The sequence below is a fragment of the Leptopilina heterotoma genome, unplaced genomic scaffold (genome assembly GCF_015476425.1).
Source record: "Leptopilina heterotoma isolate Lh14 unplaced genomic scaffold, ASM1547642v1 Lhet_32, whole genome shotgun sequence".
Lineage (NCBI taxonomy): Eukaryota > Metazoa > Arthropoda > Insecta > Hymenoptera > Figitidae > Leptopilina > Leptopilina heterotoma.
This window is the reverse complement of record NW_025111017.1, coordinates 1,888,742-1,907,893: the sequence shown is the minus strand read 5'-3', so window position 1 is coordinate 1,907,893 and position 19,152 is coordinate 1,888,742. Positions and strand designations below refer to the sequence as shown.

Sequence of the window (19,152 nt, the reverse complement as noted above, 5' to 3'; positions counted from 1 at the left end):
TGTCAGCTTTCAAAAATTCAAAATGTCGGATCCAATATGGCGGATCAGTTTTGAAAAAACTTTTGGATTCACCTGAAAATCTCTACTCGGAAGTTCTTAGGGTTGCTGATTACGAATATGATGTCAGTTTTCAAAAATTCAAAATGGCGGATTCAAAATGGCGGATAAGTTTTGTAAAAATTAATTGGATTGACCTAAAACTCTACTCGGTGGTTTTTTGGGACCGCTGATTACGATTATAATGTCAGTTTCCAAATCAGCGACCTCAAAAACTCTGAACTAGAATTTTAAAAAACTGACATAAGATTTGTAATCAGTGACCTTGAAAACCCAGAAGTAAACAGTTAAAGGTCAATCAGAATAATTTTTCAAAAATTCTGCCATATTGGAACTGTCATTTTAAATTTTGAAGAACTAACACCGAATTTATAATCAGTGATCCCAAAAACCCCCGAGTGACGAGTTTTGATCAAATTCGACATTTTAACACTCAACGGTGTTTGATGGTCTCTGAAATTTCTAGATTATATTCGACAAACTGCTATCACCCAACAAATACGGCACTGTCTGGTTTAAATGACGTGAAATTGGTAAACAACTATTAGTTTCGAACGTGTTTTTCTCTGCACACAAGCACTTTTTGCAAAATCTGAATGCGAATCATTGACACAAGTCTTCTTAATTACGTAAATACAAAATATTTTTTTAATTCTTGAAGAAACGCGGTTGCAAAATGGGAAAGGCCAGAGTAATGTAATGCGAATCATTTTGACAGCTGAGCCTTTACGCTCCCTGCATGCTTCTGCCCTCTAATGGCAAATGGTTGTAACAAACGTCTTGCCGCCTGTCATGAATATTTAAAATTTTACATAATGACAAATAATAATAAAAAGTAGTATTATTCCTTATTATCCTTTTCGAAACTCAAATAGATTCTTTTTATAGAACGATAGATAATTAATAATTTCGAAATACATACAAAAAAATGTAATTAACAATAACTATTGTAAAAATTAAAATTTCGCAAAACTGTTCAACTTGTATTTTTGTTTTATCGTATAGAGTAGAAAAAAGTTAAAATCATAGAAAATACTCACCTATCTAAAACTGATGGGTCACTTCACAAATTTTGACACTATTACAAGCTGTAATTTTTGAAAAATTACAATGTTAAAGAGAATGCCCCATATACATATACTCAAGTATAAAATCGTCTACGAGTGCAACAGTAACGCTCCTGTATGTAATTTTTTTGAATCTCACTCGCACTCATGCCTACTACTAATTCATAGTTTCTCTCTCTCTATCTCTGCTCACTGGTCACTCAATAGACTGCCTACTGGTTAAAAGAAACCCTTCAAACAATAGGCTAGGTACTCGAGCAGACCTTTCGTTTCTTTTTAAATTTTATATATATAGGGTAATGTCACCTTGAGTGGACCGCCTAAGCTTTTTTGCGAAAAAATTCTTTATGAAAGCAAATTAATCGGAGGTTTTTATTCCATGCTTTAGTTTAGATCCCTAGGTAAGTGTTTACACCATAATAGCTTTGTTTTATTTTTATTTGGAAAAAACAATTGACTTTAAAAAAATAGCTAATTTTTAAGGAATGAAAAAAGTGTAACCTTGAGTGGACTACTCCTAAAAAATTGTAAAAGTTATTCTATTTTCTTTAATTTATTTAATATTTCTAATATATTAAAACAAAATTTATGCTTATGCAGCTTTAGACCATTATTTTGTCGCAATGTTTACAAGTGAAACCACTTTTAATAATTTTGGCACATATCACATCAATATCACAAAAAAATTAATAAAGAACATAAAACATAGTTTCAAACCAATTTATTGTCAATTTATTTCCTTAAAAATGGTAAACTGACATTAAAAATATAAAAAAACAGGTAGTCCTCTTATGGTTATAAACAGTAGTCCACTCATAGTGAAATACAACTTTTTATGGCAGCCACCACAATTTTTTTTGAGTCAAAATTATCACTTAATTAAACTAAGACAATCAATTGCAATGTCCAAAGTAGTAGGAAAAAAATAAGTTACCTTTCAAAACTGAAATTTTACACTACTTTTACACTTCTGAATCACTTTACTGATTGTAAGAGCGACTTCTTTTTTGGTTTGTATTCTTAAAAATGCGTTACATCAAACAATAACGTACATGTTTATCGCGGAACTTAATTTCTTACGGTTTCTAGGTGTGGTGCTGCTATTCGTTTTATTTATTTCATGTTTCCGCTGTCAGATAACTTAAAAGTTCAGGTGGTCCACTCAAAGTGGCGGTCCACTCAATGTGACATTACCCTATATATACATATATCTTTTAAATATCTTTTTGTCTCCTTCTTTCTAGATACTAAATACCATTATCGGTCTCTGTTTATAACGCAGAAAATCTAACGCTATTGCTTTCTTCCTCTTTCAAAAGTAAATAACACTAGAATCTCTCTCTTTACCTAATTTGCATATCTACTGATTTCATATAAGGATACATAGTAGAGTTTAAAGAATTGTTAAAAAAATTTAATTTTTTTCAAATATGTTGATTAGGTACTCGAATCTTTATGTAATTTATTAAAATTTTTAATTGTATATCGTATAACTTAGAAGATTTTAAGATTTCGATTGGTACATTTGTTAATTTTCTGACATTTGTTTTTATAGAAAAATCGTGATTTAAAGATTGTTATATTTTTGAAACATGTTCGTGAAACCGTACCGATAATATTTTAGAAGGTAGCGCTGGTTCAATGTATCCTACTCATCCCTAATTATCAAAACAAAAAAAATTCTTTTTAATTTATTTTATAAACCAAGTCCTGCGCTACGCGAAGAATCACCCAAATGAGGCATTTCACGTCAGAAATATCACGATTTGCAAAGGGTATGCCGATTTTCGCAAAACTTCGTGGGATTATAGTTCTATATAAGAGACTTCTTTCCCCCAAATTTTTTCAAAAAAAATTCAAAATTGTTGAAGATACGCCATTTTGAATTTTAATATTAATTTTATAAAATTTTGAATATCTCGGAATATTGTTTATGGATTTTTATGAAATTTACACATTTTTCAGGTAAAAGTATGTACTTTAAAATGCAAATAAAGTTAATAAAAAAAAATTAATTTTTAAATAAAAAAATTTAAAAAAATTTTTTTAAACAATTTTTTGTTTATTTACTCCTCTCTGAGAAAAATGTTATTAACATATTTTGATTTCTTATGAATTCACCTTTAATTTCATAAAAAAAAATTGATGGAGACATAACTGGTTCCGGAGATATTGAATTTTTTGTAAAAAATAGTCATAGTTACAGCAGCAATGCACGACTGCGGTAACGTACTATGCGACTTGTGCAGTTTGGTGCTATGGCGCGGTGACGCTTTTTTTTACAAAAAATTCAATACCTCCGGAACCAGTTGAGTCTCCATCAATTTTTTTTTATGAAATTAAAGGTGAATTCATAAGGAATCCAAATATGTTAATAACATTTTTCTCAGAGAGGAGTAAATAAACAAAAAATTGTTTAAAAAATTTTTTTAAATTTTTTTATTTAAAAATTAATTTTTTTTTATTAACTTTATTTGCATTTTAAAGTACATACTTTTACCTGAAAAATGTGTAAATTTCATAAAAATCCATAAACAATATTCCGAGATATTCAAAATTTTATAAAATTAATATTAAAATTCAAAATGGCGTATCTTCAACAATTTTGAATTTTTTTTGAAAAATTTGGGGAAAAGAAGTCTTTTATATAGAACTATAATCCCACGAAGTTTTGCGAAAATCGGCATACCCTTTGCAAATCGTGATATTTCTGACGTGAAATGCCTCAAATATTAATTTATTTTTTAGTTATTCCATGTAAAAAAAAAGTTCTTCCGGGAGTAAAAAAATTGTGTGCAACGTAAAATGTCACTTTTTTGTTTATTACAAATATAATTAAAACATAGAGTAAATAACAAAAGTGTGAATCACTATTATTTCAATGATGATTAGACTGTCGAAAAAATTGAAATAATATTTAAATTAAGTTTTAAAATTTTGTTTTTTAAAAAATCTAATTTTGTTATTTTTATCAATTAATTACGAAAAACTGGTAATAATAAATTAAATAAAAACTAACTAAATTTTAATGAAAATTAATTGTTTTTTCACTGACAATCAGTTGTTTTTGATTAATTTAGAAGCGATAAGTCATTAACTGATTGTTAGTTAAAACTATGATTTTTAACTGATTCAAATTTAGAAAGTAAACTAGAAGCAAGTGATTCTCAGAAACTCCATATTTGTCCCATAGTATGGCACAACTTGCGGCGAAATTTTATCAAATGTTTGATTCATAAATTGCCAAAGTTTAACTATGGGATTTGGACAAAACCCATACTTAATCCATAGTGGCGTAACTGGGTGAAATCTTGAAAAATTTTAATTCATAGTTTTCCCACATTTGCCATTTCCGCAAATGTACATAGGGATATTTTTTAGCTTTTTTATGATATTATATGATATGATTTATCATAAAAATGATCATCAGTGACCTAAAAAACTCCCTATATAAATTTGTAGATGTAGTCAATCATTGAAGAACGAATTTGAATGGGATTTAAATGATTTTTTTGAGGTTATGTTGCAAATAATAAAAAATGTGTCAGTCAAGACTTAAAAATACGTTAAGATTTGACTTGTCAACAGAATTTTGTCCAGAAGCGTTCATTTTTTCACACTGTTAGATGCTAATTGGTATATGATATTTGGAGCGCAGATAAAGTTATTAAATTATAAGTTTATTGGAATGCTCATATAAGGATCTTAAAAAAAATAAATTATATGAAATCAACCTTAGACAACATGAAAATGTATCAACTGAATTTTTGATGCCATTGCGCTGCAATAATAAGAAACTGAAATTGACTTTCCAGGTTGTATCGTACATATAAGGACACAAAATATGTCTACTTTTTAATGGAAGTATGTTTGGGTGGTGATGTTTGGACAACTTTACAACGCAGGCGATTTTTTGATGACTTAACTACTCAATTTATGGTTGGCTGTGTTATAGAAGCTCTGGATCATCTTCATTCATTAAACATTGTTTATAGAGATTTAAAGCCTGAAAATTTAATGTTAGATAGTCGAGGATATCTTAAACTGGTAAACATTATTTTTATAAATCTTTAACTGCAGATTTTTTATTGTTTTTAAGGATACATTGTACAGTAAAGATTAAAAGTTCTGAAAGTATATTACTATTATGAAACATTTTATGTATTGTTGACATACTCTCAATATTATATTACGATATTAGGACAGTAAGTTTGATTTTCTGGTCGGCCTGATATATAAGGCCGAGGCTTTATATAATTACGCCTGCTAGGACATCCTTGGACAATGTTAAAAATACTCAACTTTTAGATCCGACAGGGAACCTAAAATAAGCACATCAATGCTCTAATTACTTCATAAGGAACAAGAAAAACATACTCATTCACCTTATACATGTGGGAGAAGAGGTGAAATCATCCCTTTCTTTGACTATGTATCCAAACAGAGCCATTCATAAAAATTAATTAAACGAATAATCTAATGTTAAAAAATTATTTGTATGCATTATTTGCAAATATAAATTCCATAATTCAAGCAATAAACAACCCAATAAAAATATTCCACCCCTATTGTATCCCTTAAAATTAACAATCTGTAGAACAGCAATTAATTTTAATAAAATTTCAAGTTATAGTTAGTTATTACTAAATATTTTAGTAATTAGTTATTTACTAATTATGTTTATATTTTGTTTAATATTTTAGTTACCCATTTACGGTCTAATAGGACTGCGGGAATCGACAATGTAAATAAATAAATTATATCAAGTTGAAGTTTTTTTATCCCACATGCACAAAAATGGCGCTTTTAGATAGCTGACGATAGACAGGGTTGCCAGATTCCTAGTAACATACCGCAATTAGAAGGCGCTGATGTAGCCCAAAATTAATTAAATAATTAAGTTTCTTATTTTCTTATTAACTGACAAATTATTATATTACTTAAATGTTTAATTGTTTGTATAACCAATAATAAAGTTCTTAAAAATTAACAATCAACATCGAATTAAATATTTATTATAATTTATAATAGTGAAAATCTAAATACTAAAGAAAATTATCACACTAACAGTCTTCAATTTTTGGTGCTGGTAGGCATAAAACGTTTTAAAAAATTATGCAACATTCGCGCATTGGTCGAAGTCATTTTCAAATAATTCTAGTAAATTATTGTAATCCTCAATTTCAAAATCAACTTCATCTTCGGCCTGCGCCTCTTCGGCATTAACTCGAAATAGATACATGCTACTATTAAATCTATTTAACATGTCTTTGGTAACTTCAAAATCTCTGCAACATTTTTCGAAAATCTAATTTTCAAAATAGAAAGAAACAATATAATTAGTAAAATTCTTCTATTCGAAATTAAAAAAAAATTACAAATAAAATAATCATACCTTAAGATGAACTCTCAAACGTAAAAGAGCTTCCAACATTTGAATTTGTAATTTATTTCGGTTTTTGTTTTTTTATGTTATTCATATAACTGAAAATTCGTTCGACAACTGCATTGCTGACTGGCAAAGTAAGGCAACGGAGAGCAAATAGTGCAAGTTCCTTAAAGGGCTTTTCGCCAACGGAATTTGAGCAATCCAAAACGCAGGACCAAAAATGATAAATATTAATAGTATTTATATTTTTATTTTCTTCCGGGTGTAAGCATATTTTGCAAAGTGGAAAAAAAACCTAATGCTCGCCATTGAGCCTCTAAAAGTTCTCGGTCAGCATTAGGATCTATGGAAAAGAAATAATAAATTAATATAGTTTATTTGAATATTATAAACAAGATAATCACAATAAAGCATGAAATTTATTATATTTTTTATCACCTAAATCCAGTGGCAGTTGATGGAAAGTTGGTCAACCTACTTTTGACAAAGTTAGTTGTGGAGACAAATATCTTAACTTTTCTATTGCACCAAGATTGTCAGGCAATCTTTCAAGAAGCTGACGAGACAATGTTAACAAGTAGTTTTCACAATTAACTTTTACATTTTTCAAACATTGATATGGAATATCGATTTTCTCACATAATTGAGTGAATGTCTCGCCAAAATTGACCTGATCAATAGGCTTAAGATTTTCAGTGACTTTTAAAGCATTTTTAAACAATTTTACCTCGTCCAGTCTGAGAATTCCCGGCCTATACGTCTCTGTGATTGACCTTTCTTGTAGAACTCGTTTCGTAATGCCAAACGAAAGATTGCGAAGATCACAGTATAGTTTTGTGATATCAGCATTTGTATGCTCGAAAGCTAAATTCACACTGTTTATATCTCTTAATATCGACTTTAAAAATGTTAGATAAATTAAATATTAAAAATATTAATAAATATTAATATTATTAATTGTTAGATATAAAAGATTGGAATTATCTTTATAGAAATATAATAAAGTATTTACTTTAAAATCATTAGGCTGCGATACAGTTGCATTTGAAAAAAAGTCGCGTAAATCGAACCACTGATCGATAATAACAGAAGAAACAGAAAGCCAAACTAGCCATCGCGTTTTCGCCAAACTTTGTAATTTTTGAGGAGTTTTTCCATTATTTCTTTCCTGGAAATTAATTACAATTTTAATTTTTGAATATAAATTAAGACGGACTCAAAAAATATAAACATAATATATGTGACGTTCTAAGGTGAAAGGGACCTAAGTTGCATAAAATTTTAAGCTATGTTAATTGTTAGTAACGAAAACTAGTCACTTTTATTTACACTACCGTCCGTAAGTATCAGGACGCCCCTTTTTTCATGAGTGGAAAAATGCTTAAAACGTAGAAAATAAGAATGACAAAAAATTTTCGTATTTTTTTCCTGAAAGCTAATGTGTTAGAGTTATAGATGTGTACGGCCCTTGTGCCTTCTACCTCTTTATATTACTTGTTACTTCTAATTATAATATTTAGTCTTCTTTTGACCTGTGTAATGGTAGGGTCTGTTTTTCATTTAATAAACTTATATTTTCGTTCAAGTGACCGTGGTCCTTTTCTATACCTATATCCTAACAGGTTATATGCCCTAACGAGTGCTTACACTGCGCGAAATTTTTTTTTATCGTTGTAGTGTGTTTAACGTGTAGTAATATATAAAAAAAAGGAAAATTAACTTCTCAACCGAAGATGACATACCCGACGAGAAATTGAAGTGATCATCACTGGATTTCCTTTTTTTTCTGAAGTTGACCGCGTGTTTACGAACATGGAGTTAAACACATCAGGTAAGAAAACACATGTGTGCTTTATGTATTAATTTTTTTAACAAATATTACTGCTTATTTGTTTATACATAGAAGTTGAATATATTTTTTCTACGCCTCTCTGTCTCATAGTATGTGTATCTACATATTTGTAATCATCTTGATTTTTTCATTTGAATGCAGATTAAGTGTACATATATTTTTTTTATATATTAACTCACTTAAAACTATTTTAAATATTAAATAAAATTTCCATAGGGTATTGTAGTGTGAGATCAATAAAAACATGACCTGCAAAGGTTCAGGTCAGTGACCTTCGAATCAGAAGGATTTATTTCCTCCTAATACTTATTATGAGAATGAAAGAGACAGAGAGCGTAGCGTAAATAAGACTACTATTTGTGAAATAAATATATAAATGTAGACTTGAGTGTATATGTATATTTGTATGTGTGTATACATATGTACACTTTTCTTTTCTTTTAATTTAAAGATAACCATTACCTACGAGAATTCATTAATGATGTGCGACGACTGCTCAAATTGAACGAGGACACTGTGATTTATACCACAATCACAAATGATTCTATAAAAATCATGTCGACTGATGGAGTAATCCTCCGAAATGGTAAAAAAAAACTAAATAAAAATTTTTTTTCCAATTAAATAAAATAAACTAACAGCTGTTATAACTAACACTCAAACTTGTTGTGTTGAATATATGAAAACAAATGTGTTCTCTGTTTCTTGTATATTTAACTACAAGGTATATATATCGACTTGTGTTCAGTCTCAATATGTATACCTTGGCTACGAATTTAATACTTGTGTTCAGTATTAATTAATTAGCAAGACTAATGCCCTGTCCAATTCTTACCACACAGAGAAAAGTTTTTTTGATCCAAACGTCTGGAACGCCACACACAATAGAGTCATGAGAGAGAAAACAAAAGTATGGACAACGAGGCTGGTCGCAAATCAACAAGATTCTGATCTTGATAGAGCACAGGAAAGAATTACTCCAACTTTACATAATCAAACGACAGAAAACGATTCTACACCAAATCACAATTTATCTGAAGTTACGAGTAAGTAATCCTTTTTACTATATACATGAGTGACATCTACTTTACTGTATACGAGAGATTAGTGCACGCAATGAGAGTATGACGGAATGAACGAGTGTGTGTGGTATATACGAAAAATTTCAGTCATGTAAACTAATTGAGTGTTTTAGTTTCAGACCACCAGGAAGTAGATGACGACAAGATAAAAGACTTGACGAAAGTTATTGATAATTTATGTGAGAGTAGCATAAATATTCTAAAGCTCTATCGAGAATCAACTACAGTTCAAAATGATACAATAGAACAAACTTTGCAAAAAACCAACGACATTTTATCGCTCATCCTATCTGATTTAAAGGAAAATCAAATCAGAACTCAAGACATGATGTCAAACATGGAATGTGGCATTACCATGATCCTCGATAAGCTTGAAAATTCAGTTCCAAACAGAACTGAAAACGACACTGATACACCCACAAATAAACCTATAATAGTATCAAACATTATTGTATCTCCTAAATCATCAAACGCACCTGGAGCGATTCAAAACCAGTAGTCTCATCTCCATCGAAGAAAAATATCGCTGAATCAAGGAACTCCAATCGCAACATGTCCAATCTCTTTCCCAGAGCTGAAATAACACAGGAGCAACACCACATAAGTGACTTTCCTGGATCATCGTCACACTTTGGACAGCAGGAAAAAATGCAGTTGACGAAACAAATGGGACCAAATTCTACGCAGACAGATGAAAATACACTCCATCAACAACTTTCCGCACAACGAATTCCACGATTTCCACCAGGAGGTGAAATCAACTTAGATTTAATGAAGTACATTCGTGAAGAAGTGGACAAACAAATTCAATCAAATTCCAACGAGATTAGATCAAATTCAAATGCACCAAATAACGAAAGAATTCACATTCAGGTTGTTAACAAAAACCTTAATATCAAACGAGATTATAAACTAACTCTACAAATGAAATATCAATTCTTCATTGATTATCTACACACGGAATTACAGTCATACGACTTAATGTATATTTTAAAAAATGACTTAACAAATTCTCAAATTAAAGATGTAGACAAACAACGAGATCAATGTAAAGTTCGAGATATTATCATCAACCGAATCGATCAATGTTATCACTCAAAAGTGATCAACATAAAAAAATCCAGTTGAAATTTTAAATAAACTCAAGCAAATCAAACTAAGTGAAGTTAACTTAACAACTCAGTCAATTCGTAAACAAATATACAGTATGCAGTATCGTCCAGGAAAGGAAAAAGCAGCTGAATTTTGGGACAAATTTGAAAAAGCCATACGACGTTTTGAATGCATTCCAGAATCCTCACCGCTTACTGAAGAAGAAAAACGGGACGCATTTTTTAACGCCATCGTTGATGCAGTTCCAGAAGTAAGAGGAATAGATTTTCTTTCAGAAAGTTCCAACGGCAGAAACATGTCCTATGATGAATTGAAGAACTTCATAATGCAGGCTGAAGCAGTACAACAATCAAAAGAGATTAATTCACCAAGATTTGCAATGTCAGCTCAACGTGGTGAAGACAAAAAACACAATAGTATAAGATGTTAGGAGTGTGGTGATAGAGGTCACTATGAAAATCAATGTACGAGACGTGGACTTAAAAAATGTTATAACTGTAACAAATTTGGAAAACATCTATCTGCTGATTGTTATTTTAAAAAACGAGATTCAAACAACGACACCAAAAACAATAAATCTACGAACAATGTGAAGCAGAATCACAAAAAACGTTTCAATAATAACAATCACAATAATAAGAATTCTAAACGTTCCAACGAAGAAAATGATAAAAAGGAAGTACCACCTAAAAAATTCAAGCCAAACAACAACAAATTTAAACCTACACATAACTCAAAATCAAATAAAACTCACCAAGATTCAGAAAATGACCAAAAAACTGCAAACAACGACAGTCAAAGTAAGTGCTCATTAAATTTATCTTTTAATGTTGAAAAGAGTAAGTCGTCTGAATTATTCAATGTAAACGATGTTAAATTGTATAATAATGAAGGGAAAATGTTAGAAAGGTTCATTGCAGACTCCGGCGCGACCGAACACATGGCAAAATCAAAACTTATATTTAAACATTTGAATGAAAACAATTGCGATACAATACGATGTGCTAATAAAAACCCTTCTGCAAGATTATATTCACAAGGTTCAGGTAAAATTCATGCCACAGTAAATAATGGTAAAATCCTTGAATTAAACGAAGTTTTGTGTGCTCAAAACTTAAGTGAAAATTTACTTTCACTTAGAAAATTTGTATAACAAGGACTTAGTATTTACCTTGATGATAAAATAATAGACATTTTCGATCCAAATTCAAACAAGTCATTTCTATCTGGCATCTACGAAAAACCATTTTGGCAAATAATCTTAGAAATTCCTGAACATCAATCCAATCCTATAAATCCTCACAAATTTAATAAACAAATTTTTGTAAATTTATCCGATCAAAATGAAACTGATACCAGTAACAAATATCTAACAAGAGGGTCTGTACGAAAATCTAACAATTTAAACGAATTTAACATTTCATTTAACTCCAGAGTTTATGGAAAAGCGGATGAATTTGAAAATTTATCGAAATTGCCTAATATTTTCAATACCTTAGACGACAGAAAAATAAATAATATTGATGAAATAAATTCTTTAGATGTAACAGAACGCGAAATTTCTGAAATTGGACTTGATAAAAAATTAAGCAACGCAATGTTATGGCACATACGTTTAGGTCATATTTCGATAAATTATTTAAAACAAATTCAGAAGTTTCACCCCATACTAAATGAAATAAAGGATGTGGAATTTAACGACAATATACTAGATTGCGAAATTTGCATGCTCGCAAAATTCAAAAGACTTACTTTCAAACAAATTCGAACAAGAGCAAATAAACCCCTACAAATAATACACGCTGATACTATGGGACCTATAAGTCCACCTACACATCCTAAAAAATACCGCTTCATTGCAGTATTTATTGACGATTTTTCTCGAGCTGCTATATGATATGCCATAAAACATAAAAGCGAAGTTGGTGATTGTCTAGAATCTTTTGTACGAACTTGTAGAAATATAATAGGTGAATATGTAAAAGTTTGTTTCTTGCGCACTGATCAGGGCACTGAATTTACTGGTGGTAAAACTATCGAGGTTTTAAATAAACTAGGTACAGAACTTCAACTCGCTTACCCTGATACCCCCCAACACAATGGCGTTGCCGAACGCTTTAATCAAACCCTCCAACAACGAATAAGATCTCCAATGTATGATTCTAAACTACCTGAAAACATGTGGGACTTAGCCCTAAATACAGCAGTATATATTTACAATAGAACACCTCATAAATCTATAAATTTTCAACCCCTTTTAATGAAAATGGCTCCCCACTACCACTTCGATTTAAATCAAATCAAACGTTTTGGATGTTTAGCATACACTAAAGTCCAAAGAAAATCTGGTCCAAAATTTCGTTTCGAAGAAAGAAGAGTAATCTTAGTAGGTTACACTTCAACTGGATACATATTTTTAAAACCCGAAGACGGTAAATTTTATGAGAGCCGCGATGCCAGATTTAACGAAAAACTTGTCTACGGTGATAAGTATAATAAAAATGGCATTAAAAATTGGCTGTATGACAACGAGAGTATCAATATGGAAAAATGGTTCCTAAATTTCGAAAACTCGAAAGCGGAGGGAGAAGAAAAATCGAAAACAGAAGGAGAAGAAATATCGAAAAAGGAGGGAGAAGAAATAACGAAAAAGGAGGGAGAAGAAACGTCAGAATTGAGAATAGAAGTGAAAAGAAAACGTGGACGACCTGCAAAGCTTAAAAAGACAAAAGATGTGCCATCGGAAACAAATAAAAATAAGAACATCAATAAAGAAAACGAAATAAAACTATCAAACGAAATGGATAATTCTAGTAAAATTCTATTTACTTTAGTGGATCAAAACCTAGAAAATGAACATACATACATTAATGCACATGACGAAGAATACCATTCATTGTTAGCATCTATTGGTGGTGATCCGAGTTCATATAAAGAAGTTTTACAATCAAAAGAAAAAGATAAATGGCTAAAAGCAATGCAACATGAACTTAAAGCTATGGAAGACATTAAAGTCTGGAATTTAGTAGACAGACCAGTTAAGGCCAAAGATGGAGGCAAACCTAACATAATAGACTTACGATGGGTATTTAAACGCAAATTTGAAAACGAAATTGAACCTATCTTCAGAGCACGACTTGTGATACAAGGTTTTAAGGATAGAAACCTCTATGACCTAAGAGAAACATACGCTCCAGTTTCACGCCTCCCACTAGTAAGAGCCTTACTTGTAATTGTCAATAAATTTAAATTAATTATACGACAGTTGGATGTAAAATGGGCTTTTCTCAATGGCAAAATTAATGACGAAATTTTCATGGAAATACCAGATGGGTATTTATGTTCAAAAAATGTTAAAGATCATAAAGTACTAAAATTGGAACGTGCTCTATATGGGTTAAAAACAAGTTCGAAACAATGGAACAAACTATTCATTGAAGTAGCACAAAACATTGGATTTAAAACAAATGATCTCGACCCTTGTCTTTTCATTTATAAACAAGGCGTCACTATTATCATACTTCTCATTTACGTTGATAACATTTTGCTTGCTGGAAATGACGAAGTAAAAATAAATGAAATCATTAAGTTACTAAAAAATAAATTCCAAATGACAGAATTAGGCGAACCACGAGAATTTCTTGGAATCACTATTATACGTACGAATAGTCATATCACTCTTAGCCAAGAAAAGTACATCGAGAAAATTCTCAAACGATTTGGTTTTGAAAACTTACATCCCCAACAAACACCCATGGTTACTAATTAAGTATTAAACAAAGCCAGAAAAGAACGAGAGAATGAAATTTCAGAAACAAACTCAAAATTTAAAACAACGTATCGCGAAGCCGTAGGTGCATTACTGTATCTGTCCAATGCAACTAGACCAGACATCTCATATGCAATAAATGTCTTAAGTCGCCATCAACTTAATCCTACAGAGTTTGAATGGTCCATGATTAAACGAGTTTTTTGATATTTAATTGGAACTAAGGAATACGCACTCTTTTATAAAGGAAATGAAGACGACTTAATCTCCTATGCAGATGCAAGTTTTGCAGACTGCAAAAATTCATTAATGACATGTGGTTACGTATGTCGGTTATATGGAGACACTATTGCATGGCGTACCCATAAGCAAACATATGTAGCCCTATCTACATGTCAAGCGGAGTATGTTTCGATGAGCGAAGCATGCCAAGAATTAGTTTCATTGAGTAAATCCATCAGCTTGATTATAGATCAGCCCATCTACCCGATGAAACTTTGGTGTGATAATAAAGCTGCTGAAGCTAGCGCAAAAATAGATGGGGGAAGTAGACTACGACATATGATTGACATAAAAGAGCACTACGTGAAAGAATGCGTTAAACGAAATTTAGTTGAAATAAAATGGGTCCCGTCAAAGGAACAAATCGCGGACATTTTTACGAAACCATTATAATTATCATTTGAAAGCTTATGATTTCTACTAAAAAAATAAAAAAGAGTTTTTGATTTATCTTTTTAGTTTTACTTAGAGAAACTTTTTAATAAACATATTCCAAATTTCGAAATCACAATTTTCGAGGGTAAACCCGCTCACTTTATCTTTTCTAGACGGAACAGTTATATTTTTTAAATATTAAAGTTCGTCTTATTCCCGTCTTAAGTATGATTTATTATTGATAATTTATGAGTTATGTAAACATTTCTATAAACAAAAAATTGGTTTAATAAATAATGAACATAGATTTCATGAATTACAACTCTGGATTTAAATAGTGTTATATTTTATTAAGAGAAAGTGAAATGTACTTACAATTTTAGCTTTAATAAGTCATAAATTGTGTTATTGTTGAAATATAATACGTGAAATTATTTTATTCTAAATTTTAAATTTAAAACTAAGTGAGCGACTTTAACCCGAGTGTATTCCTCACATTTCAGAATAAATTTAATTAAATCTTTTTAAAATAAGACAAAACTATATATGTACTTTGATGAAGGACATCCAATAGCAACAAAAAAAAATTCTCAGATAAATTAAGACTAAAAAATAATGATCGAAAAACTTAAAAATCCAAAATACGTTTTTTTTCTGACACCTCAAAAAACATTTGATCGTCTCTGATTCTGTGTTGAATTCATGAAACTAAACGAAAGTTCGTTAATATAAGTTGAATGTTAAGTACTATTCACAGTTGCAATATCTCCATCTTAAGTTGAGTTCAAAGCGTAAAATCGCTAGTGAGCGGGTTTACCCTGTAAGCGGGTTTACCCCAGTCTCCCCTACAAAAAAAATACTGGATTTTGCATGCTTTTTGTAATTTTTTAATTTCTCGAAAACTAATTAACTTTTATTAGCGCTCTTGGTCTTGTTTTAATCTCTATTTAATGTAGAATCTAAATTATTAACTGGTATTGTGAAATAAATTTTTCCAAAAAAATTTGAAACCGTAAAAGTAGGATTACAAAAATTCAAAAAGTTATCATGAATATTAAAGTGTCAAAAAGGAAAATGTAAAATATGTTCATTTAATAGATATACTAAAATTCAAAAAAGCTTTTGATTAGTTAATTTGATACCGGTCACGGTGTAGATGACACGGTCAAAGGGTGCGAAACGAGGAAAATCTGATTCGACTTGGGTAGAAAGAAAATAGTTACGTAAAAAAGGTAGTGACCGGGTAACAACGCAGAAGAGGGACTCCTCTGTATATTACCGGCGATGGGGCACGTCTCGAGGGCCGGTCATACGTTGTTGCGTAAGCGCAGAAGAGGGACTCTTCCGTAATTTACGCGCAACGCAGAGACTTCTCGAGCGAATTTCGCCCTTAGCGACTGCGCGGTCTAATAGTTTGTTTTTTTATTTAGGGCTAAAAATAAAAAAAATAAAATGCGCTCAGAAGAGAGGCTCTTCTGTACCGTAACGAACGACGAAACGAGGTTGGATAGGTGGTCTCCCGTAGTACGGAATCACTGAAGAGGGACTCTTCCGTTAATTCGGCGGACCGCAGGGAGACGACTCGCTCTGGAGTGCACACGCAGGGGCGACTATTTTCGGAAGAGTGGCTCTTCCGTATAGCGCGTCTTTACGGGTACGTACCGTACGAGTATCACTTCGTCGTCAAACCTTGCAGAAGAAGGACTCTTCTGTACAGTTGGACGACAAGGCGAGACACCTATCAGCGTCTTCTCGGATTACGATTTTCGGAAGAGGGACTCTTCCGTGTCGGTAATACCGGAGAAGGGTAAAGCAGTACTTACTGTGAACACAGTAAGACCCAAAAACGTCGAGTGAGGTGAGGAACACTTCAGGCTCGGCAAAAATGATAAAAAGACTCTGGTGAATTGAGTTGCAAAGAACTTTATTCGTTAGAGGAGAGGATCAACATCGAGTGCAAGTGAGTGATCGACTGACTGGGTGGTCTCGCAACCCCGCCTTAAGTAGGGGTGATGAGGCATGTCGTTTGCGAGAGAACCCAATCTTACATTACATTACTAAAGATAACGCTCGTAGCGTCAAAAGTTGACACTAATCCTTCCAGACTACGTTCAACATAGCTCTTTCTCTCTCACTCGTACACACAATTTGCATACCGAACGAAAGAGTTAATGTTAACATATAATTTTATATGGGTATATATATACGTCTATAAACATATACTCATATGATACCAACGTATATGTACATACGTTCGGTATCGATCCGCGATCTTAAAATTATATAATACTCATTTATTTAAACAATTTTCTTAAATTCTAAGCGCTAGAAGTATTAGGAAAACAGAACCAGCACGGAGGTATTCGAGAGTAGAGAGAGTGAAAGGAACGGAAGGAAATGGAGAGAGTGGAGGGTGAAAGAAAATGGGCCGGACGTCCGCCGGCGAAAAGACGAATGAGCGAGGGAAATGGGCCTGTGCGCGTCAGACGGACGTATTGGTAAGACGGAGAGAGAAGAGTAAGAGAGAAAGTGGGAGCGTGGATGAAAGAAAATGGGCTGTGCGCTGGGCATGGAAAAGTGAAAGGAAAATGGAGAAAATGTAGTGCTCGCTGATTCTGGATTCTACTTATAATAATAAAAATTTTAATCAACATAAGTTTCTTGTATTAAGAATTATATATAACTTTATTAATTATAGTTTACTATATATTAATATATAGAGATATATATTAATTTATAGTATGCAATTAATATAGTTATGGTTATAATTATCAATAAAGTGAATGATTTTCCTTACTCGAGAAAGAATGGGATGGAAATTGACACCTTAAATGATTATTTAATTTGAAATTTAATTAAACAACCGTTTACAAATTGTTAAATTTAAAAAAAAAATTGTTGAAAAAGTGTCAATCTGTTTTTCAAAATTTTTTTATCCGACTTTCACAGATTCAAATTTTTTTGGAAAAATTTATATCACAATACCATTAATTAATTTAGATTTTACATTGAATAGAGATTGAAACAAGACCAAGAACGCTAAAAAAAGTTAATTAGTTTTCGAGAAATTAAAAATTACGAAAAGCATGCAAAATCCAGTATTTTTTTTGTATCTGACAGAATAGTCAACGAAAATTCTTCGATTAGGTGTCAGTCTTTTCATAATTTCATTAGCTTTCAGGAAAAAAATACGAAAAATTTTTGTCATTCTTATTTTCTACGTTTTAAGCATTTTCCCACTCATGATAAAGGGGCGTCCTGATACTCACGGAGGGTAGTGTATTTATACTTTAAATTCTAGTTTTGTCAAAAACGGCTAAGGTTCCTTGTACTGTGGAATATCACATATTTTAATATTTATAAAATATTTTAACCAAACCAGAATGTTTATATAATTTTTTTTCTATTTATTATGTATAACTAAATTATTTACTTTGAAAAATTCGGAATATTCTCCTTGGCGCTTAGAGCTATGAGAAAACCAGTTGTATGTTTCAGTAAGAATGAAGTCGAGGTGATTCGGGACAGTTTTATAGGCATATTTTGCGCTATTGTCAAGACTGTGACAAAGGCATTTAATTAACTGCAAATTAGTCACACTTTCTTTTAAATGAGCATAAAAAGTACTGCACATATTCTGTGCACCATCGGTTCCAAGTGAATGCAACTGTGATACAGGTAGTCCAATTGATTTAAGATAATTTTTTAGAGCATTAGCTAGACTTTTTCCAGTACAACTGATGACTTTAATAATTGACAGAAAATCGGTTACCATCTTTTTTGTGATCCACTAAAATTCTGGACACATAAACCCATAAACTTAGTTACCGACACATCTGTCGATTCATCGACATTAAGGGCATACGGACTATTTCCAATATCCGTAAGCAGTTCTTGAAGTTGTACTGGCGCAATGACATTTAATATTATCATTGAACATTTGGTTCTATGTAGCCTAATATTAAAAGATTTTTCCTTGTCCACATGCTTTGCACGTTTAGAATGTGCAATTAGATCACTATGGTGTGCTCTAATGTGGCTACTGCACAGTTTGCAGTAGGCTTCCGGCTTCCCATTAGAGACATCACCTTCAGATGATGGAGCCAGCCAACCTAAAATTTACAATTAAATATTAGTTACATAAAAATACTAACTTAAATTAATTA

General features: G+C 31.4%; 1 protein-coding gene across 2 annotated transcripts in view; it reads left to right on the top strand.

Annotated features, from left to right (window-relative positions):
* Positions 1-19,152, top strand: part of LOC122504809 (cGMP-dependent protein kinase, isozyme 1-like) — a 519,664-nt gene that overhangs the window by 407,970 nt on the left and 92,542 nt on the right. For both annotated transcript variants that reach the window (XM_043616070.1, XM_043616069.1), the window contains one exon: positions 4,940-5,171. In XM_043616070.1, the coding sequence (XP_043472005.1) occupies positions 4,940-5,171 (232 nt within the window). The remainder of the gene's footprint in view (positions 1-4,939; positions 5,172-19,152) is intronic.